A 22,060-nucleotide genomic window follows, 5' to 3' on the forward strand; every position below is an offset into this window, starting at 1 on the left:
GAGGATATGGCCTCCTGGGGAGAGTCAGCATCAGCACTATCCTGCGGTAGTGTCCGAGTCCCAGAAGGCTCTTCCCACACACCACTCAACAGGCTGATTTTTTTCTCTTTATTATTAGACATAATGTATAAACACATAAAACAGAAGGGATCCTCATTGGCCTCAAAAACCAGCAGGGAAGGAAGAGGCCCCAGGAAACTTTTTTTTTTAAGTACAAGATATATTAGTGGCTGGACCAAGGGTGTGGAAGGCAGGCCAGGGCCAGCAGAGCTGAACTATAGGCTCCTTCTCTCCCCACAGAGCCAGGACAGCCCCAGGGAGCTCTCCCCCAGCAGCTAGTTCACACGACCAGATTGCTGCCTAGAGGAAAACTCTACGATGGGGAGCCTTCCCCTCTTGGAGAGAAGGGCAGTCAGTACACAGGATAACTAAAAGCTCATTCCTTCCATCCTTTTTCCCTTCGTGGCTGCAAGTGAGGAAAAGGAAAGCTGTGTCCCTTGCACACTGACTGACCCCTCCCAGCTGACCTGGGTCCAGATGCGCCCATACTTGGCATTTACCAAAGCCTGTCCCAGCTCAGACCCACCAGGTGCCCAGAGTTCGCTGAGGAGGGGAGGGGAGGGGAAAGGCTGGGTATGACACCAAACAGATCTTTATTTGCAGTCGTCACTGGGGCCGTTTCTTGCTGCTTATTTGTTTGCTGGCCTGCTCTTCTAGCTGCATGGCCAGGCGCAAGGCCTTGATGACATCTGGAAGGCAGGGGTGGTACACTTGAAGTCAGCAGGTCTCTCAGAGACCCTGTTCCCCTCAGGCAGAGCCACCATCACCCAGAGGCCCCACCCTCCGGCTGCACCCACCTCGCAGGGCTGAGAAGTGCTTCGCTTGTTGGGCCAGGGCACAGTCTGCTTTATTCACAAAGGTCTCCAGGTCGTAGTCTGGTTGCTCAACCATCTCGGAGAGCTCCAGCCAGTCTGGCCCTTGCTGCAGCAACACAAGATGGACCTTGTCAGGTCAATAATGACCAAACCAATTTAGCAAATCATCCCCAGGGCTCTACCATCTGTAATGCAGATGCCTGTTCCTCTAGCCATGGCCCTGACCCTGCCTCCTGACCTTCTCCCCATAACTCTCAGCTTGAATCTGTCTTTCCCCCGCCTGCCAAAAACTTGTCCCTGTCCCTGAGGTCAAATGCATATCTTGATGCCCAAGCCAGAAATCTGAGCAAAAATTCTTTCACCCTGCTTGTCCCCCAATCCTAACAATTGCACCTCTGAAATGGTTCTTAAATCTCATGCCTTCCTGTCAATCCCACGACCATGGTCACAGCTAGTCTAGGCACCAATGTCTCTCCTGAACTCTAACAATCTCCTAACTGCTCTTAACTCTAAGCATTTCTACTCATGCTCTCCCCAGGTCCTGAAGCCAGGCTCTGTACTGTGGCCACAGTAAGGCACCTAAAGCTCTCACGTCACCAAGTCACCACTCTGCCTTACTCCCTTCAAAGGCATTCACTGCCCTCATAATGAAGTCCAGGCCTTTGGTATGAACCATAATGTCCTTCAGCATCAGGTCCTGGCTGACCCGTTCACAGCCTTGATCTCCCTCCCTCACCTGCTCACACCTTTTGCTATGGCCAGAGTGAACCTATTGCTCTTCCTGAAAGTGCCACGCCCTTTCCCACATTTGGACCCCGAGCACTTGAGGGAGGGAGGACACATGCAGACACTTACCTTGCATGCCCCTTCTCAGATTTAAGTGCCCCAAGCTGCCCCCTCTGCTCCACACTTGGAGCGCCCTACTGTTAGGATGCCCTTCAGGCCTCTCCCCAGCTTGCGCTTCCACAGGAGGGATCATGGCAGTGGTAGCATCACCTACTAAAGGCTGACCACATGCTGCGGAAGGCTGAGTGTTTAACAGCATATCACTTAATCCTTAGATATAACCATCTTGTCTTGACCATTTTGGAGATGAAGAATTTGGGGCCCAGTGAGCCTCAACGACTTTCACGAGGAAACTGGCTCATAAATAGAAGAGTTGGGATTGATCAAGTCTTTCTTTAGGCCTGTTATCCATACTTCATGATTTTGGCTCTTGGTCTCAGCACAGGAGCTGGTGGTATATAGAAAGTATTCACCAACATTCATGAACAGACGAGACCTGGCTACCCTCCAAACCCTCAGTCGGGAGCACAGGAGAGAGAGACTAGCTCCAGCCAGGAAGATGGGGGAAAGCCTATGTGTGCCAGGCTGGAGAAGGCGGTGTGGTAATTAGCTGCCCTATAACAGCAGCTGAATAAGTAACTGGAGAATTAAGAAATGTTGATCTAGAAGGCTGCCTCTTGCCACCCCAGCCAGAAGACTAAGGAGGTGTATGTGTGCATGTAAAGCCTAGGTCACATTCAAAGAATGATGCTGAGCCCAGGACCAGCTCTCCACCTGTATGATCTCCTTGAGCTCTTCCATGGCCCTTTCTTCCAGCTCCCTGATCTGAGTCATGGCTTCATTGAAGCTGGACATCTGGGAAGACAGTTCGTCCTCTTCCTTGGAGAACTAAGGGGGCAAAAGGAGACATGTAACAGTGTGGCCCAGTCTCCATCTCAGCTGGCCATGTTTCCTGCTTGCCTGGCCCACCTCCCCTTACATTGCCTGCACTCAGGGCCCCGTTGGAGCTGGCTTCCATCTCTTCTGTTTCCATCTGAATTGGCTGCTCCCCACTGGGTCCACTGTGGGGGCTCAGCTCCTTGACCCTGAGAAAACAAGAAGGTCACAGCTCCCACAGCAGCCTCTTTGGCACTCACAAGTGTGCAGTACCACTCAGATTTCGAGACTTCAAGGAAATGGAGTAGTGGCTTTGCTTTGACCTAGAAGGATTCTTATTCACACTGCTCCCCACCAGACCCTGAAGGGGATCAGAAAAAAACCTTGTAGCATCATATATGGACTCCCAGGCCTCAGACTTAGCGAGTCACAGAAGAGGAGACAATAGGCAGAGTCCCCAGAGCCCCCTCCCCACTCTCATCACTACCATTCCCTCCCCAACCCTGCCCCTTCCCATCCCACCTGGCATAGGTACCAGTACCTGTCCGCATATCTTAGTGTATTTAAAGTATATTCACAGGAGCTTATGCCTGGTGAGATCATGGCGATCTGCAAAAGAAGGAATGGGCAGTTAATGGTCAAGGATCCCAGGGTAAGGGTGCTCTTAGAGAGGCTGCCAGGAATTGGGGGTAGAGCTCATTAAATACCCACTGTGTGCCAGGCAACTTGCCCCATGGGCCCTGCAAACTAAGGTTCTTTATTTTTTATTTATTTATTTTTAACTAAGGTGCTTTAAAGATCAGTCCCCCATTTTTGCTGGTGTATCTGATTACTCCTGCTTCTTTACTTCTTTACTGACCCATTCCTCTCACCAAGGTCACAATGCAAGGCCCTGTGATTACTGCTGGAAACTTTAGTTCACCTGGGCTCAGAGATATTGCCTTAGGGAGAGGGGTTTAGAGCTTAGTCAGCAATTCCCACCTTCCTCAGCAGGAGGAGAGAGGATATTCCCTGGCGAAGAAGGTGGGCAGATCTGAGCTAGAAAGCATTATGGATAAAATAAGGGGACAGAAAGTCACCCAAGGCTGAGGCCCTCTCCAATTTCCTAGGCTGGGAGCCAATGACCCCTGAGGGAAGTCACAGAGGGACGAGGACTGCCTCTCCTGCTTCCCCAAAGGTCCTCCTCCTGAATCCTGTAGCCCCTTTTTTTTTCATCAGGTATGGGAGGAACGACCTTCCCTGACCCAAGAGGTGCATAGACACACAGTAAAGGGAGAAGATCCTTTCCTCCCTGCTTGTGTAGGCAAAGAGGACCCTGCTGCCCAAAAGCAGGGGGTGAAGCCTAGTTAAATTAGAGCCTGGAAACCCAGCTAGTCAAGAATACAGAGCCTCTTGCCCAGGGACAGGACTGCACCACTCCAAAGGACCCAACTCACCATGCAGGTCCTTGAGTTCTCACCAATAAAGGAGTCCCTCAACACCTGTGTCAGCTTGCTCTCGCGGAATGGGGTGTGGGCCTTGTTCTGTCCCAGGGCCCTGATGCATTCCTGGAGGACAGCAGGGGAAGCTGAGGTCCCCTCCTTCCTTTCAAGATGCCCTCTCCCTCCCACCCTCTCCTCCCAGCAGCCCTCCAGGGCCACCCGCTGCCCTGAAGCTGGGTCCGGCTACCTTCAGAGCCAGGAGACTCTTGTTGATTTCTGCACCCTCCATGCGGGTCTGCCGGTCGGCACTGGAAGTGTCTGCGCCTCGCTCGTTCCCTGCCAGATCCACCAAAGAGAACTTGCCATGCACTCTCCCTTTGGTTCGAAGAAGAATCTGGAAGCAGGCGTGGGAGCGGGAAGAGTTGGAGTTGGCAAATGTCTGCCCAGAGGTCCTGTGGCAAAGGAGGACAAAGAAGGGCTATGAGCTCCTAGGGGGGTGGTCACCAGCCACCATGGCACCTGAGGCTCCAAGGCTCAGTTCTCCAGGAGGAGAGGGAGACGGGCCAGGACTCGTTAGACGTTCTGTGTCATCCTGTCCCACTTCCGTCTTTCTTTCCCTGGGCAGCAGCCCTCCTCCCTCCAGCCACTCTGGGCATGGCTTACCCTGGCAGCCAAAGTACTGAATTCTATGTGAAGGCCTTGGTCAGAGCCTGGGCCATAGGCCGTGGGGAAGCATGAGTTACCTCTGCTGCAGGCCACATAGGGAAGGAGGGACTGTCATAACCCACTTGCTAAAACTCGAGGGCCCTGGCGAGGTAGCCCCTCCCTGGCCCTCCATAAACTGCGCAGCACCCACTGCATCACGCTGAGGGCCCTGGTAGAAGAGCACTTTCCTCCGTTTACACAGAAGCTCTGGCCCCGTCACTTCCAGCTAGAGCATACCCAGAGCTTCTGTCCCCCACCACAGAGAGAGGGAACAGCAAGGAGAAACTCAGAGAAGTCGGGAAGCATGCCTCTGGATAAGAGTTTGGTAATAAAGCCTGCCCTTGTCAGATTCAAGATGATTTGACTCGCCCCTGACGAGTCTTACCCTGGGTCATTGGCCCCATTGCGACCAGTTAAGGCAGAGGCCTTCAGAGCCCTCACCAAGCTGGGGGAAGCGGTGCTCTGTGGAAACAGCAAAGGGCTCAGTGCTCATCTATCGCCTGACCCGGCATTAGATGGTGGCCCCTTCCTCCGGCCAAACTCTGACCTGCAGGCACTGCCTATGTCGATCATCTTGATGACGTCGTCAGCACAGCTCACCAGGCGCTCCTGCAGCCCCACCACCTGCACCTGCTGCTTGCCGTCCTCCAGCACGCGCAGCTTGGCCTTCTTATTGAGCAGGTCGAACAGCTGTGCCAGGCAGGGGAACAAGGCCAAGGACGTCAGGCGCCAGGCACCCACTGATCCCTCCCCGCTTCAGAGCCTGTCACAGCTTAGACAATGACTGGGAACAGGAAAGGTGGGAGAGGCTACACTGGATGATAGATGAGCAGCGAGCAGTTCACCTGGGAGCTGAACTGGGCTACCTCGGTTTGATATGACCCTCCTTCTTTACTGGCTGTGTGACCTGGGAAGGTACTTAGCCACCCAGCCTGGTTTCTCATCTGTGCAATAGTGACAGTAATGGTGATACTTCCTAGTAGGGTTGTGGTGATGAGCTGAGACAAGTTAAGTGCTTAGAATAGTGCTCAGTACCTAGTAACATGTTACTAAGCCACATTAGCTATTATCTAGACCCCACTCGGGGAAGGTGACTCTGCAAAAGCGTAGAGAGATACATAGAAATATAGAGAGTATGACTATGAGAATGAATGTGTGCGATCAGGAGAAGAGAGATTTAAGAGGGAGGTGCATGGTGGGAGGACAGGGCACACATAAGCGAACCTCCCGTCTGAGAGGAAGCCCTGAGGCGTGTTCCTGCTTACTTGTTGAGCGTGCCTCCCATCCCACCATTGGATGAAAACCTCCCACACATTTGAGCAAAGTGGCCCAAAGGCATGACAACATACAGGGTGTTTGTCTTCTACAATTTCTAGACAACCTCAGGATTTTAGAAACTTCAGGGGCCCCAGCAGCATAAACAGAGGGCTCCCCGCCAGCTACCTTCCCATTATAGATTTCGAAGAATGTCACATAGACTTCCAGGTCCAGCCTCCGGTATCTGGGCTGATTCTTCAGGAGGAAGACATCCCGGGCTGTGGGGAGAACCTGGATTAACTAAGCAACCTGCCCTTCTGTGCCCAGCCCTGTTGGGCAGAACTTACTACTTACAGGCCATCGCATAGATCCCTTTGGATGCGTTCTGGGTTTTTCCATAGAGGTCTCCACCCATCGTCTGCAAAGGGAAGGGACAGGAGACTGTGCCTTGGCCTAGGCCAGAGCATTACTGGCTCCACCACCACCGTGGGTCATACTACAGCCAGGAGGGGATCTGGACCTGCCAAGGCCCTTCCCTGCCCCTGGCACAGCAAGAGCATCTGGAGGTGGGGCATCTGCACCGAGGGGACCTTCTGCAAGAAACTCATTGTCCTTCTTTTCAGAGGCCCAGAGGTGCACTAAGGGCAGGATCACTCTCTGCCAGGCTTCAATACTCACATGAGTCTTGCCACTTCCCGTCTGGCCGTACGCAAAACAGGTTGCCTTTCCGCCTTCAAAGATTGTTTGTACCAGTGGCCTTGCTGTGAACCTAAGAGAAAGGATGTGGAAGCATGCATGTCTCTGCTTAAATGTGCTTCCTAGAACGTGGTTCTGCTAACCCTTCCAAAGCAGGATTCCTGGGGGCTTCCTTCCAAGCAAAGTGGTCCCACCTGACCCCAGCCCCACTTACAAATCTGAAATTCTCCTAGCCACCTGGGGGGGCTGGACCAACTGGCCAGGAGCAGGCTGGTCCATACTCTTAACTGAGCCACCAGCACCTCCTCTACCCTGGAGACACAGAGGGAAGCTTGAGCTTAGCAGCCCACTTCCAGCATATGATACACTACAAAGATCAAAGAAACTCTTTAAAGTAAAAGCCTAAAATATTTTAGGCTTTGTGGGCCACATAGGTCTCTTCCATATATATAACATACATAAGTATACATATATATACATTTTTAAAATTTATTTATTTGGCTGCACTGGGTCTTCCTTGTGGCAACTGGAAACTTTAGTTGCAGCTTAGTGCAGCATGTGGGATCTAGTTCCCTGACCAGGGATCAAGCCTGGGCCCCCTGCATTGTGAGCTCAGATCTTAGCAACTGGACCACCAGGGAAGTCTGAAATATATATATATATATATATATAGATATATATATATTTAATGATTCTTTGAAAACACAAAATCCACTCTTAATTTGAGAGCCATATAAAAAGGGGTTGCAAGCCAATTTTCACCCATGAGCTACAGTTTATCAACCTCTAGTCTAGAGCAGCGCTGTCCAATAGAACTTTCTGAGGATGGATACTGGAAATGATCTCTATCTGTACTGTCCAATAGTAGCCACTGCCAGACATGTCTACTGAGCACTTGAAATGTGGCTCGTGTAACTAAAAAACTGAATTTTCTTTTGACTGCATTATACAGCATGTGGGAATCTTAGTTCTCCAATCAGGGATTGAACCCATGCCCCCTGCAGTGGAGGTGCAGATTTTTAACCACTGGACCACCAGAGAAACCCCTGAAGATCTGAATTTTTAATTTTGTTTAACTTTTATTTAAACAGTCACATGAAGTTGGTGAGAGCTGTACTGGACCAAGCAGCTCTAGTTTGCTGAGTCTGCTAAGCCCAGTGGTGGCTGTACAGGACACAGACACAGACACAGGAAGAACCCCTGAGGCCTGCCCAGCCCAGTCTCAAATAGGGCAGTGGGAATACTTCACTCTGTCTACTCAAGCATGGTCCACTAAAGCTGAAACATAGGATGTGACAGCCCCAACAGGGTCTTCCTCGTGCCAGAAGCCAGAGCCAGCTCTGTGTCATGGTCCATCCAAAGAAGACACAAGAGGAAGCCAGGAAAGGATTCAGAGTCGGCATGCATGAGAGTGCAAGTGTTACCACAATGTCCCACATTGGAAAGAGGAAAGTGTCAGGAGGAAGGGGGAAACAGAGGCAAGGGACTAACCTGTAGACGACTTCATTTGAAGTTGTTTCATCAAATGCGAAGTCAAAGCAGAATGCTTGGTTCTCCAGATACTTTGTTAAGTCCACTTTTAACTTGGGCTCATGGACCAAGAGGACACACTTGCTAGGAACGGAAATCACATCAATTTCTTTCTTGGCCAACTCTGCAGAAGGACAGTATTTCAGGGGATGCTCCCTGGACACAGGGGACCCTCAGTCTGAAGCCTCATTCTGACTGAACTTACCTTGAGGCTAAGGTAAGGTGGGGCTTACCTTGTTTATTCAGTGGGCGTTTCCTAACACAGACACATATCCTGTGCTCTTCGATCTTCAGGAGGAGGAGAGAAGACAACCATCAGCAAAAGGTCAGTGCAATATTGAAAGAAAGCTTGTCCAGAACCCCTCCCTTACTAATCATATGTCTGGCCCAGTGAGGGGCCAAGACCTAACACTGGGACCCACTATGCTCATAGTTACTTTAGAGCACAAGAAGGTGGCTCTGAATTTTCTTCTCAGTTTTATCACTCTACTGCCTATAGGAGGTTTCAGCACACTTTCATGATTAGTATTAAGAATCTAGCCAATCTATTGAAGCAGAGAGGATGGGGGCTGGAAGGGGGTTTATAAAGAGTCTCCCATCTAGCCCTTGCTAGCTCCAGCCCACCAAAGGGTATTTAAAAACCCCCTGAGGGTGAGTGACGATTCCTGTACGCTATCATTCCTTTAAGAGATGTTTCTGTCTCTCAGTTATACGCCTACTCGGGAAAAGAATCTTTTTATATATATTAAAAAATGAATCACTTTGCTGTATACCTGAAATTAACACGATATTGAAACAACTATATTTTTAAAAAACTTGTATGCCTACTCAGGAAGGAGATAGAAGCCCTTTGGGATTACTTACTGGATCAGCTGCAGTAAGCGGGTGACATTCCAAAGTAGCTCGAAATTCTTTAATCATGCGGGCAAATTCCCAGTTTGGAAAGCTGTTGTCATACTCCTGTTTGGTGTAAGATTGAAGAAGGACTGACTGCCAAGGTGTAAGTGTTCGCAGGCCTCAGTGCTAGGCAGTGGCAACAACAGCCCTTCCTATGCACACAGCCCCTTCAGGGCTGACAAAACCCCCACACGATCTCATTGCCCTTGACTCTGGCGCTGGGCAGAGAATCCAGGCACAAAGTTTTGGGAACAGAGATTGGCAGGGGGGCCTAGGCATGCAGCAACCACTCTAGGAAGCGGGGCAAGAGCCACTGCCCCATGTCTTAGGAGACCAGCAGGCTGGGATTCTCCTGTGCCATTAACCCTACCAAAGGGAGATAATCCAAACTGGAACCCCACTGTGGCACCTCAAATATGCACAACTAGGAGGTCAGGGGAAGCAGGCAATTGCCATTGCACTGTGTGAAGGGCGTGCCCACTGAATAACCAGTAGGAAATATTCATCATCTGAAGGCCTTCAGAAAAATATCTGAATTAGTTGTTCTCTGAATCCTGATGAGAAACTGGTTAAAATTCTTGGTTATCAGAACTGGAGCCTCAGAAATGCTGGGGCTGAACCATTATCTATCTCTGTTGCTGGCAAGGTTGCAGTTAAGGATGTCTGTCCAAAAACCCTTGCCCACATCATGGAATATTACTCAGCCATTAAAAAGAATTCATTTGAATCAGTTCTAATGAGATGGATGAAACTGGAGCCCATTATACAGAGTGAAGTAAGCCAGAAAGATAAAGACCATTACAGTATACTGACACATATATATGGAATTTAGAAAGATGTAACGATAACCCTATATGCAAAACAGAAAAAGAGACACAGATGTATAGAACAGACTTTTGGACTCTGTGGGAGAAGGTGAGGGTGGGATGTTTCAAGAGAACAGGATCGAAACATGTATATTATCTAGGGTGAAAAAGATCACCAGCCCAGGCTGGATGCATGAGACAAGTGCTTGGACCTGGTGCATTGGGAAGACCCAGAGGGATGGGGTGGAGAGGGAGGTGGGAGGGGGGATCAGGATGGGGAATACATGTAAATCCATGGCTGATTCATGTAATGTATGACAAAACCCACTACAATATTGTAAAGTAATTAGCCTCCAACTAATAAAAATAAATGAAAAACAAAAACAAAAAAACCCCACAAAAACCCTTGCCCACGCTTCCCAAGAAAGGTACCTGAGCTCGCTTTATTCTCATTTCAGAGTTCTGGGCTCTCTTCTCTTCTCGCTTGTTCTTCATTTTTTCCATTTCCTTCACAATACATGATTTCCTCCGAACTAGTGGAAGAGAAAAAAGAGGAAGCCCTCTCTTTTACCTGTCTAGGCCAGCCTGCTCTTCTCTGGCTGTTGTGTGGAGTCCTGGGCCTTTCTCATGGCTAGACCTTCTCTAGACCCTTGCTGTTACATCACCACATGCAAAGAGAGGAAGCACCAGCTATGATTCTTGGGATGACCAAGCTGACAAGAAACTTGCTAATATGAGCACTCCAGGTCTAGCCCAAGTTCCCTCTATGCCTCTGTGGCCTTTTTCTCAACAATCAGTAGAGATGAGATCATCCCTGTTTGGTGGTCACTCTGGGCTGTTGTTCAGGTGTTGACCAAGACTTTAGCTGTGACAACACCTCAGTTACATCAGAGAGCTTCTGCCAGCTGGCAGTGAGTGACAGGGTCACCTGTTGTGACAGACTGATTCCGTGGCCACAGGGCAACATGTCCCCATGTGACAGACATGGTTTGAACTCAGGTACCAAGCAAGCAGGTTGGGACTCCTATCCTGCACTGGAAGCAGGGTACCAGGCAGCTCACTGTGTCTACCTGACTTCATAGAGTTTGCAGAAGAGCTGTCTCGGATGGAGTGGACTTGCTCTTCCACCTCCTTGCTGACCATCGTCAATGGTATTTCACCCACTGCAGGGCAGGAGGGCCTAGAGGGGCCGGCTGTGGGGGAACAAGAGTCATTGGAGAAGCAGGCAGGCATACGGCAGCTGTGTTCATCTGAGCCCTAGAGGGTCACAGGCCAGGAGGATGGCTACTGACTGCCAGCTCAGCAAGGGCTCAGGTTCTATTGTGTAAGCAGAGCTCAGGCTTTTCCCTTCATTTCAATCCACACTTTGAACCCAGTAAGCCCCGCCAAGGGTTGGCTCCTCGTGTCAAGAAATCTTAAAGGTTACGTGAGTTGCTCAGTATGCGCTTCACTATGAAGGGAAAAGCCTCTGAAAGGTCTGACCTCTTTAGGCTTGACCAAGGAAGGGTTCTTAGGCCAGGCCAGGCCTTTCAGCTCATTTGGGAAAAATTTATGACTTCAGAACCCAAATGGTTAACAGGAGCAAGGACTGAAAACCAGGAAAATGGGAACCTGGTTCAACCTAGAAAGGTACAACAAGAGAGGTACAACCCACAGCAACTTCCCATATCTGGCCGTGACCCTTTTGTTTATCTTGACTTTAAATCACTTAATTTACTAATAATTAGTACAAATTGACAATTAAAAATGTTTTTAAAATCCCATTTATATCCAAAAAAAGAGAAAGTTAATTTATGTGATCCAAAGTCAGGACATAGATACCCTTGGGGCTTAGGAATTGGGAGGGGGCCTGAAGGGGACTTTTGGAGTGCTGGTAATGCTGTTTGATCTAGGTGTCAGTTATATGAGTGTGTTTACTTTGTGAACTATATAGTCAGTGACAGGTTCACTTTCCTGTATGTATATATATTATGTTTAAATAAAGTTTAAAGAGTAAAGTGAAAGGATTTTCAGATAGGGGAGCAGTGGTGCAGGCACAGACGGTGTAAAAGCCAGGGAGCACAGGAATCCTAGGGTGTTCTAAAACAGGTTCAGGGCCATGTGTGAAGCGCTGCTCTAGGGCCTCAAACAGGGAGAATAGATTCATTACTCACTGGAAACTGAAAACTGTTTGCGGGAATTTGCAGATACAGGCAGCTCCACCTCCATATCATTCTCCTGAGTGGTGATTCGAACCTCTGAGACAGTGGACATGCGAGTAGAGCGGCCTCGGAGACCTGAAGGACCAAGGGCCGCGGTCAGTCAGTGCATCGTGATCGGAGAGCAAAATAGAGGGGTGGTCGAGGGTAACCCTTCAAGATTCTTTTTTTTCCCTTCAAGATTCTATACAGAGTGAGATGGGTCCTGACACCTGGAAAGGAGCCCACCAACTTCCCATTCCTTCCATCCAAAGAAAGGAAGGCCAAGTACCAGTGACCCTAAAACTAATTTGTTACATTCTGCAGTCTGAGAGCTCCTGAGGGCTCCCACAAGAGCATCTGTCTGGAGTAAATGGAAGGACCTACAGACAATCTGAGATCACTTCTGGAGACACAGACCTAATCCCAGAAAAAAAGCATTTTAATCTTAGCAGCAGCACCTACCATTCTACAATCTTCCCAAACGTCCAGAGGTAAATACCAGTATTCCCAACTGATAAAAGGGGACATTAAGGCATAGAGAAATTAAGCAATTTGCCCAGTGTCACTCAATTACTAAGTGTCAGAGTCGAGATGTAAACCCAAGACTGCCAGATTTCATGATCAGGGCTTTTTCCACTGCTCCAAGATGCTTTACAGAGCCAGACCTGGGCCACATCGTCAGAAGCCATGGAACCAGCAACTGATTTTTCTAGAATCTTAAAAGAATGCTTAACTGACAGAAACAATTTAACTGAGTTTATACAATTAAGTTGTTTAAACAAGTTTAATTCTTGTCAATTTCTACTCATCTATATTGCTTCCCTCCATAAGAAATAATGTACCTATAAAATAAAAGTAGTAAATTTGGAATTAAAACACTAGTGTCATATAAACAAATATCAACTTATATGGAATTTGAGTTTCCTAAGTTTAGGCTGATGTGATGGCTCTATATAATCAATCTATGTTTTTCACAAAGAGCATGAATTGTTATAATATTCCTGTTTCTCAAAAGATCTGTGATCTTGTGTTTCACTTCTACTGTTCAGTGTCTTTCATTCAATAATGAATCATTATTTTTTTCCTATTAAAAGGATCGGTAGGGGTCCAGTGGTTAGGACTCCGTGCTCTCACTGCTAAGGGCCCAGGTTCAATCCCTGGTTAGGGAACTAAGATCCCATGAGCCAGATGGCATAGTCAGAAAAAAAAGGAGCAGTGGCAATATCCTTTTGGGACATGCATGTGGAGAGACCACTGCCACCCATATTTCTCCTGGAGGGCACTGGATTAAACAGCCAGCAAGAGAGGGCCAGCATTACACTACTCATGCCTAGCTCAAGCTCAAAACCATCCCATCTTTCACCTTGGGCCCCTGGGAAACCTGAAGCTCCAGTCATGTAGTCTCTGGGCCCAGGGTGGCTGATTATGTTGAGATAGTGATAACCCCCCGACTGGGGCAGGTTGTGCAGGCTGTGAAGTATAGCTGGCTCTGGGTTATAAACTGGATTATTTGGGCAGCTTGTGCATATAGGCACCCGTCACAGCCTACCGTAGTTAAAGTATATTTATGCTGATTCCTGCAGAGAAAGCCTAACTTTCTCCTGGAGTTCAAAGCACTGCTATTATTTGTCCAATCCCACCCTACCCCCAGATCACCACAGCACTACCAACTCTACCTCTAAATGGCCCTGACCTAGCTTTTCTGACAGCCCACTCACCACCTCACTCCAAGGCATGTCATTTCCCCAGGGAGAGAAAACAAGCCCAGAATTGGGTTGATTACTGCTCCGGATTCCACAGGAAAGGCTTCCAGGCCAGTTGGCAAATTTCCCAAATGCACCAGATCCAAAGAGACTGGTCTAAGCTGTAGGTTGAATGGTTGAATTCTCTTTTTCTTTTTTTTAACTGCCTCAGAGGTAGGACTGACATGAAAACAGCTGGAAGTATTTTCTGTGTACAACTTGATGGATTTGGAGGTAAGTATACACCCATAAAACCATCATCATAATCAATACTATAAATCTACTCATCACCTCCAAAGTCTCTTCCTGTACCCCTCGTTTTATACTTTGTTTTCTCCTTTTGTAGTAAATCACTCAACATAAGATCTACCCTCATAGTAAATTTCCAAGTATACAATACACTCATTGATCATGGGCCCTATGATATACATTAAATCTCCAGAACTTCTTTATCTTGCCTAACTGAAACTTTGTACCCTTTGACCAACACCTCTCCATTTCTTCCTCCCTGAAGGTTGGATTCTTCCTCACAGAAAGAGGCGTGGAAGACAGGGCAGGACTCAGCCTACACAGTAGCAGTCTTCTAAACTGGAACCATGAGTCTGCTCACAGCTTCCTGATCCCCAAGAACATCATTTCTGGCACAAACCCCATGACAGTGAGCCAGTAGAAATCCATTTACCTTCCTTTGGAGCAGGAATTTTGGAGCTGACTGATCTGCGCTTTTGTTTCTGAAAAACAAAACAAACCACCATAACATATGGGTCTTATCAGCTCTCAAGGGCTTATCCTGGGCCCATGTGCTGTGCTGAGGTACTAAGCAGACCCAGAAAACAAACCGGCAAAGACCCAAACAAGCCGAGTGCATCCTCTGGGGCGCTGGCTGTAGTCAGATGACTGGCAGCTACCTGAACCGTTACATTCTCCTGCAGGGGAAGATTGTCCTTCGTGTGTAAGGGAGGAAGCTGTAAGAGTTCTGGGTTTACTGCAGCCACATCATCAAAATCTACCTGCAAGGAGAAAGTAAAAGTTTCTGTGAACAACATAGCTTGTTCAATTCAATTGCATTTCTGCAATCAAGGCTACCCCTAAATTTATATTTTATAAACTTTAAGTTCCGCCAAGTACTAACAGCTATAAACAAATATTTATTCCCTGATCGTGTTTTACCATCTAGATGGATATTGGTTTCTGATTTCCAAGCCAATCGTAGATGTTAGTGATGAGAATGAGGTGAGGAGGAAGGCAGACAGGCAGGCAAACAGTCAGACAGTCCACAGTAGATCTTGGCCACTTGGCTCCCTACTGCTCTGTGGGGCAGTGGTGTCCTGCTGGGCACAGCCCCTGAACACCTCTTGCTGCCTGCCACCAAGGGGGAAACTGTCCCTCCCAAATGGAGGGCCCTTCAGGATCTTATGGGCGGGGACAAGTCCCCCAGAGCTGTTACCTAGTCCTAAATCTACCTACATTTTCTCGTGGGCCCAGAAACTTCTTCCCCAGTCACAGCATCCTACTCATGCCTTCCCTACTTCCTATGCATACCTGCAATGAGGTCACAATTCCAGGTTTACATCCATCACCAGAGTTCTGAAACCCTCTAGGGACAACTCAGGCTTCATCAGCATATTTCACAGCAGATTCAAACACACCAAAATAGTACCAATATTTGTGTTTCACATTTGTGATAAAATGTGAAAGAGCTGCAGCATGTACTCCAGGGTGAGAACTTCACTTCCTACATGTGCAACTTTTATGTATTAACAGCTTCTTCAAACACTTATTAGGCATGAGTAAGGCAGTAGGGGAAAGGTACTCAAAAGTGAACTAAGTGGGGGGAAAAAAAAGTGAACTAAGTGAAGTATTGGACTTCCCTAGAGGTCCCATGGTTGGACAGCTGGGAAGATTTCACATCCTGGAGAGCAACTGAGCCCGTGTGCTACAGCTACTGGATTCAAGCTCTAGAGTCGTAAGTACTGAGCCCATGCTCTGCATCAAGAGAGGCCACTGCAATGAGAAGCCCACGCACTGCAACTAGAGAGTTGACCCAACTCACTTCAACTAGTGAAAGCCCACATGCAGCAATGAAGACCCAGTGCAACCGAAAAATAAAAAAGACATGTATTGCCTTTGCCTTCAGTGAGCTCATATTCTAGTAGGGGAGAGAAGCCATATGCACAAAGGGCTGGAAACCCAAGCAGCATGGGATACACAAGGAAGACAGAACGATCAAGTGCAAGAGCTGGTGAGTACTTCAGTAGCCTCACTTCTATTCACCTTTCTTGGACAGGTACAAACCCTTACTACTACCCCTTCACCCCAATTCCAATCCCTAAACTACAGAGAGCATAAACAATGCAGGAGACCAGAGTTCTGACATTAACTGATTCTCATGTTAATGATTCAGGAAGAGATAAGAGTGTGGAGGCAGCGAGGCACTGGGCAGGGTCACAGGGTGGGGAACTGCCCCACTTGTCCCTGGCACAGAATACTCTGGGAGGAGTGTATGGTAAGAAGGGCAAAAGTTGATTGGGGTCAGATCTTGAAAAGGCTTTGAATGCCTCACTAAGAAGGTTGAACTTTATTCCACAGGCAACATTTGAGCTGGAGTTAAGACGCAATAAGAATTGCATTTCTAAACAAACAACAAAAACAAGTCACAAGGAACTGCTAATATATGGTTGAAAGGGATTTTAGGAACCTCTTGATTCAAGGACAGATAATATAAAGAATTCAGTTCTTCTATTTCTCAAATATACCACCTAAATAAACATGTACCTACCATAAGGCACTATGCTAAGCAAGCACTTTACATGTGTTATCTCATTAAGCTTCATGGAAGCAGGTCCAGGTTTGTCTTATTCACCTCTGTATCCCCAACACCAAACACACTGGCTGGCATTTTGGAACCAGTACAGGAGGACTTGTTGAATAAGTCCTCAAACAACCCATGAGTAGATATTATCATCATCCTTATTTCATAAATGAAGAAGCTGAATTTCTAATAGGAGCAGAAATGTGCTTGAGAACACATTAAGCAATGGAAGGACCAAACTCTAGAATCCAGGTTTTTGTACTCAACCTGGTGACCTCTTCACTACACCACATGCCTCTAAAACATAAATGTCTTAGGCATATCCCTTCTTCTCAAAATCCTTCCAAGGCTCCCATTGTCTGCAGAATAAGATCTTAAACATCTTAGTGCCAGAGACAAAGGCCTTCTAGTCTCCTTTTTCAGTCTTTTTGCTGCTGCCAAGCATACTAAGCCTTCCTCTGTGCCTGGAGTCAGTTTCTTTACCAGTCCCCATGAGGGCCACCTCACTGTTTCTTTGGCCCCACCTCCACAAGCTCATCTTCAGTGAGTTTCCATCTCTGAGCTGCTCTAGCATTATTCTGTCTGTGAGTGAAGTGAAGTCGCTCAGTTCATGTCCAACTCTTTGCGACCCCATGGATTGTAACCTACCAGGCTCCTCTGTCCGTGGAATTCTCCAGGCAAGAGTACTGGAGTGGGTTGCCATTTCCTTGACTTCTATTATTGGGTGTTTCAGAAACATACTTTTGTCTCCCCAAAGAGATTATCAATTTTACTCTCCAAATCAGTATCATAGGTAGTGTGCACTCAGAAGCTAGCTTGGTTGAGTAAGGTTTTAGAAGTCTGTGCAGCTTGCTTTCTACAAACACACCAGAAACTGTTGATTGCTTCAATTTAGAACAAGGCTGCCTTAAAAAAAGTCCCAAAGCATTCAAAGAGGACCACATTTAAGATTGGAGAGGACAAGTCAGCATCGAAAACAAGGCTGACACAAGTTCCATTTCCACACGTCTTTTTAATTGTGGTAGAGGCACACTCATAGAACCCACCTCTTTGCCCTTTGTATCTCCTCCTTCTTTCCATTCCACTGAAACGCAGGATTTCTCCAAGTTCACAGTGCTTATACTGGCACTGTGAATTATGCCTACAGTATGAAAAGGCCAGAGTTACCTATCTTTTTCACTTTTAGGATCCCAGAAACTCAAATGTTAAGTTGACCTCAAGTAAGGGACAGTTGACTTTCTAACCCCAGCAGACAAACCTCTTGGCACCCCACCCTTGGAATATCCCTCAGTGACCTAGGCAGGGAACAGTTCTTAAAACTGAGCTGCAGAGGTAAGGGCTCACCCCCACTCAAAAGAGAGACTACAGCGTGGTGAAGGTATGTTTGGGCAGGGGAGTCTCTCTAGTGCTTAGGTGAGCCATTCTGCAACACATCACTGAGGCTCTAGTGCCCTCGGGTTTCCCTATCTCACTCCTGACCTTTATGTCTGACCATTCTAATGATACTGGTATCATTAGACCTGCCATAGTTGAGATACCTGCTGAGCTGAAAAGGAGAGGGCAGAACTGCAAGCTCCTGAATGAAGAGCAGGGATCTCATCATTGTCCCATTACCCTGAATCCGGTGTGTGACATATTGTTAAGTGCTCAGTGTTAATGGAAGAGTAGAGGGGTCAGAGAGCCGAGGTCCCTGCAAGAGCAGGGCAGTTTCAGGGGAGAACTTTGGAGGGGAAGGGAATCCTGACTTCCTGGAGAAGTCCAGTGACACGGGGGTTCCGCCCACTCCCGGAGGACGGAAAAGAGATGCATGGCCAGTGCAGAGGCCCCTGGCCGTTGGCAGGGAAGACTGACCGCCAGTGAGGAGACCTAGACCAGGGGTGTGGGGGGATCCCCAATAGTGATTCAGGGCCTGCCATTTGGGGAGAGGCGGTAATTTCAGTCGTCTCAGCCCACGGGTCCCTTTGGTCTAAGGACCCCGCCCCTCACCATTACTGCGCTGGATCTTGATGGTGAGACCAGGAAACAGGCGAGCCTGAAGCGACGAGTCCATGGGCAGGCAGGAGCTCCGGTGAGGGACACGCGAAAGGCCAGAAAAACCACAATTCTGGTAATCCTAACGCCGCGTAAACCGCCGAAGTTTAAATCCCGCGCGCCAGCGTCCCGAAACGTCATCACGCTGTCGCCGGTCTCCCTTCCGCCAATCAGCGGCGTTCTGCGGAGCCTTTTGGGATACGTAGTCTCCGGGAAGCCTTCCGGCGTCTGGAACCGCCCACTCGCCTGGCCAGACCGCTGAACGCAGGGCCTGTTGGGAGTTTTGGGAACCCGCGCTACGGGATGTCTCTTTTTCTCTGAGTCCAACCAGCGGCTTTGCTGCTGGGGTCCTTTAAACTCAGAAACCTCAGGGTGATGTGAGAGAGGGAGGGTTCTGAGGTCCTATAGTCATGGATTCGAACCTCAACTTCATTAGTTGCCTACTCAGTGACCTCATACAAGTTAGCAAACTTTCCTTCTTCGCGCGATGTTTTCTCCCTTGTGATATTATTGCTGAGTTCCGATAATGGGGGACTACGTTTGGAGTGCGTGGAAGACCAGGTTCACTAGGTTTTTATTGAGGGTCTTATCACGTGCTAAGCGCTGGAAATAGTAATTGTGAACAGGACACATAGTTCTTGCCCTCAACCTAACATTTCTAATGCGAACAGGGAACAAAAAGAAGTAAATTACAAGTAAGTTACGAAGTGTGGTAAGTGCTCTGAGGGAAACAAATTGGAATAAAGAAAAAGGGAGGAACCTCATTAGGTAAAATGGCCAGGGGAGAAATCTTTGAAGTGATAACCTGAGTTGAGAGAACAAGAAGGAATGTCAAAATGAAGGGTCTTACAGAAAGAAGCCAGCGTGGCTGGAAGGCAATTGGTGAGTGGGAGAGGAGTGAGATCAATTTAGCATCTTGTATCCCACACTAATAATTTTGACTTTTATCCTCATGAGAAATCACTGAAGAATTTTGAGCAGAGGAGTGACATGATGTGAGTTACATTTGATTTTGTTTATTGGGCTTGCTCTGTTTGGAGAACTGATTTGAAGGTGGCAAGACTGGAAGTGAGGTGACCATTTAGTAGGCAAGAGATTATGCTCGCCTAGCCTGTGGTTGTAATACTGGAAATGTAGCCAAGAGAATGGATTAAAGGTGTACCTTATTGGAGAGGTAAAGTGAATGGATTTTGCTGATGGAGTTTGTGAAAAGATTTCAGTCTTGAAACAGGAGGATGTGAAATGGAGAATCTCACACATCCACCCTCCACAGAATGGAACTTAGAAACTAATTTCCCATAATTGCCTGGCTTACAGAAAAAAAAAAAAACCACTTAATTCCTGATCAAGGGAACATCCATCAAAAATTACTCTCCATTGTCAAGCCAATGAACTTAATACCTTGGGACTCTGGGCAGTCTTTCTCCTCTTTGTTCTCCTGGCCCATAAATACAACTCACCCAAACCCTCAGTGGACTTGCTTGTATATTGCTACAGCCTGTGTTTTCTCAAATTGCAAATCAGTTTCTGATAATTTGAGCTTGCCTTGGTTTACCTCTAGGTGGACAGGTTGGATGTGCCGGTGAAAGAGAAAGGATAATGGTGATTGACTGCTGGTTTCTGGCTAGAGTAGCTGGGTAGGTGGTGGACCATTTCCTAAAATAGGGGAGTGGGGTTATAAAGGAAACAGTTTGGGGAGTTAGGTAAAAAGTTCTACTGTAGTCATGTTGAGTCTGAGATATGAAGACTTCAGAGTGGAGGTGTTAGTGAGCAGTTTGATAGGCAAGTTAGGAGCTCAGGGAGAGATCCAGGCCAGAGATAGAGATTTGGCAGTCATTTTAGGTAGATATATTCAGAGTCCTGGGACTAAATACGATCTAGAGAGAGAGTATAGATGGAGATGAGAGGAACCATCGTGGAGCCACAGAGCATGCCAACATCTTGAAGGAGGGCATGCCATCATCTTGAGGGAGGGCAAAGGAGGAAGAGCAAAGTAATGAGATGAGGGTGGTTTGAAGGGATGAGGAAAATCAGGGAGTAGCAAGCAGAGGAAGGAGTGTTGGAGGAAGTAACTCTGGAGAGCTGCAGTGAGGACAGGCAAGATGAGGACTTGGAAATATCCATAATTTGCCAGCACCTAAGTCATTGGGTTAGGGGAATGTGTTCAGATAGCTAGACTGGGCCTTGGAGGTGACAATCACTAATACAGTCAACAGATGCTAACTGAGCACCTACTGTGTGCCAGGGTAAATATGAACCCAACAGTCTGCACCGTTTCACCATTATTATCCTCATTTAACAGAGGGGTGAAGTGAGGCTCAGAGAGGGGAGGTGACTCACCAAGGTTGTTAGGTGAGATGGTGGAATTTGAATCCAGGCAGCCAGACTCTCAAACCTGCACATTCAAATCACTGCAGATGGGGACTGCAGTCATGAAACTAAAAGATGCTTGCTCCTTGAAAGAAAAGCTATGACAAACCTGACAACGGATTAAAAAGCAGAGACATCACTTTGCTGACAAAGGTCCGTCTAGTAAAAGCTGTGGTTTTTCCAGTAGTCATGTATGGATGTGACAGTTGGACCATAAAGAAAGCTGAGTGCTGAAGAATTGATGCTTTTGAACTGTGTTGCTGGAGAAGACTCTTGAGAGTCCCTTGGACTGCAAGGAGATCCAACCTGTCCATCCTAAAGGAAATCAGTCCTGAATATTCACTGGAAGGACTGATACTGAAGCTGAAACTCCAATACTTTGGCCACCTGATGTGAAGAACTGACTCATTGGAAAAGACCCTGATTCTGGGAAAGATTGAGGGCAGGAGGAGAAGGAGATGAGAGGGTGAGATGGTTGGATGGCATCACCAACTCAATGGACATGAGTTTGAGCAAACTCCGCTAGATAGTGAAAGACAGGGAAGCCTGGTGTGCTGCAGTTCATGGGGTTGCAAAGAGTCGGACACGACTGAGCAGCTGAACAACAACAAAGTCATTGGTGACTTTGAGCAGTCTTGGTGAAGCACTGAGAATGAAAATCAGACTAGAGAGACAAGTTGGATGTTATTTAGGGTTACATACATACACAATAAAAGAATAAAGGTATGCTTAGGAATGATAAACACTAAGGTTCAGGAGAGCAGCTGCCTCTGGAAGAGAGTAAAATGATTGGACAGGGGTACTTCAATAAAATAGAAATTTTGTTTTTTTACATGAATCACGAGTATGCATGGTATTCATTATGTTGTTTTCTGTGCCTTCTGAATTAGGAAGGCAATGTAAATTTAGACCCACCCCCACCTATTTTTCTTTTCCACCTGTTGGTCAAGGTAGTTGCAAACTTCCTTGCTGCTTCCCAAGGCTTTGGGGCACATGGGTTTTTCACGGGCCCCTATTTCCAGTTCCTCAAACTTGTGTAGACCTAGTGAATTCTCCTGATCTTGCATGGGTGATAA

The 22,060-nt window shown here is 47.6% G+C and overlaps 1 protein-coding gene and 1 long non-coding RNA gene across 17 annotated transcripts in view; one reads left to right on the forward strand and one right to left on the reverse strand.

The window, feature by feature from the left end:
- LOC110139525 (uncharacterized) overlaps window positions 1-22,060 on the forward strand; it is a 38,213-nt gene that overhangs the window by 11,244 nt on the left and 4,909 nt on the right. For 3 of the 7 annotated variants that reach the window (XR_011487900.1, XR_011487903.1, XR_011487902.1), the window contains exons 3-5: window positions 7,708-12,520; window positions 13,944-14,005; window positions 14,286-16,013. This is a non-coding gene — a long non-coding RNA (uncharacterized lncRNA). Of the gene's footprint in view, window positions 1-7,707; window positions 12,521-13,943; window positions 14,006-14,285; window positions 16,014-16,360; window positions 16,442-22,060 lie in introns of those variants that run through there. The other 4 variants (XR_011487904.1, XR_011487905.1, XR_011487901.1 and 1 more) reach the window with 4 other exon arrangements.
- Window positions 95-18,766, reverse strand: KIF2C (kinesin family member 2C). 10 transcript variants are annotated; one of them, XM_020897445.2, is made up of 22 exons: window positions 18,570-18,730; window positions 17,630-17,724; window positions 14,680-14,781; window positions 14,454-14,502; window positions 12,003-12,125; window positions 10,920-11,042; window positions 10,282-10,382; window positions 9,011-9,106; window positions 8,380-8,434; window positions 8,108-8,270; window positions 6,599-6,689; window positions 6,275-6,338; window positions 6,107-6,198; window positions 5,211-5,353; window positions 5,105-5,125; window positions 4,206-4,410; window positions 3,974-4,084; window positions 3,079-3,146; window positions 2,641-2,746; window positions 2,436-2,549; window positions 858-981; window positions 95-749 (listed from the first exon to the last, which is right to left on the reverse strand). In XM_020897445.2, exons 1-22 carry the CDS (start codon window positions 18,631-18,633, stop codon window positions 667-669), a joined length of 2,193 nt encoding a protein of 730 aa, XP_020753104.1. In that variant the 5' UTR covers window positions 18,634-18,730; the 3' UTR covers window positions 95-666. The 10 variants fall into 10 exon arrangements, with proteins under 10 accessions (XP_020753104.1, XP_020753102.1, XP_070324362.1 ...); XM_020897443.2 differs by having other exon boundaries at window positions 14,611-14,781; XM_070468261.1 differs by lacking the exon at window positions 17,630-17,724 and having other exon boundaries at window positions 18,570-18,764.

Source organism: Odocoileus virginianus, chromosome 5, assembly GCF_023699985.2.
Source record: "Odocoileus virginianus isolate 20LAN1187 ecotype Illinois chromosome 5, Ovbor_1.2, whole genome shotgun sequence".
Classification (NCBI taxonomy): domain Eukaryota; kingdom Metazoa; phylum Chordata; class Mammalia; order Artiodactyla; family Cervidae; genus Odocoileus; species Odocoileus virginianus.

What these genes read in the sequence shown, in the direction of transcription:
- KIF2C (XM_070468259.1), bottom strand. Translation starts at nt 18,755, where the DNA reads ATGACGTTTCGGGACGCTGGCGCGCGGGATTTAAACTTCGGCGGTTTA. An exon ending in TGCAAACTCTATGAAGTCAG is followed by an intron (nt 10,383 to 10,919) that starts GTAGACACAGTG and finishes CTCTTCCACTAG; the next exon opens with TTCGGAGGAAATCATGTATT. An exon ending in AGGGATCTATGCGATGGCCT is followed by an intron (nt 6,199 to 6,274) that starts GTAAGTAGTAAG and finishes TTCTCCCCACAG; the next exon opens with CCCGGGATGTCTTCCTCCTG.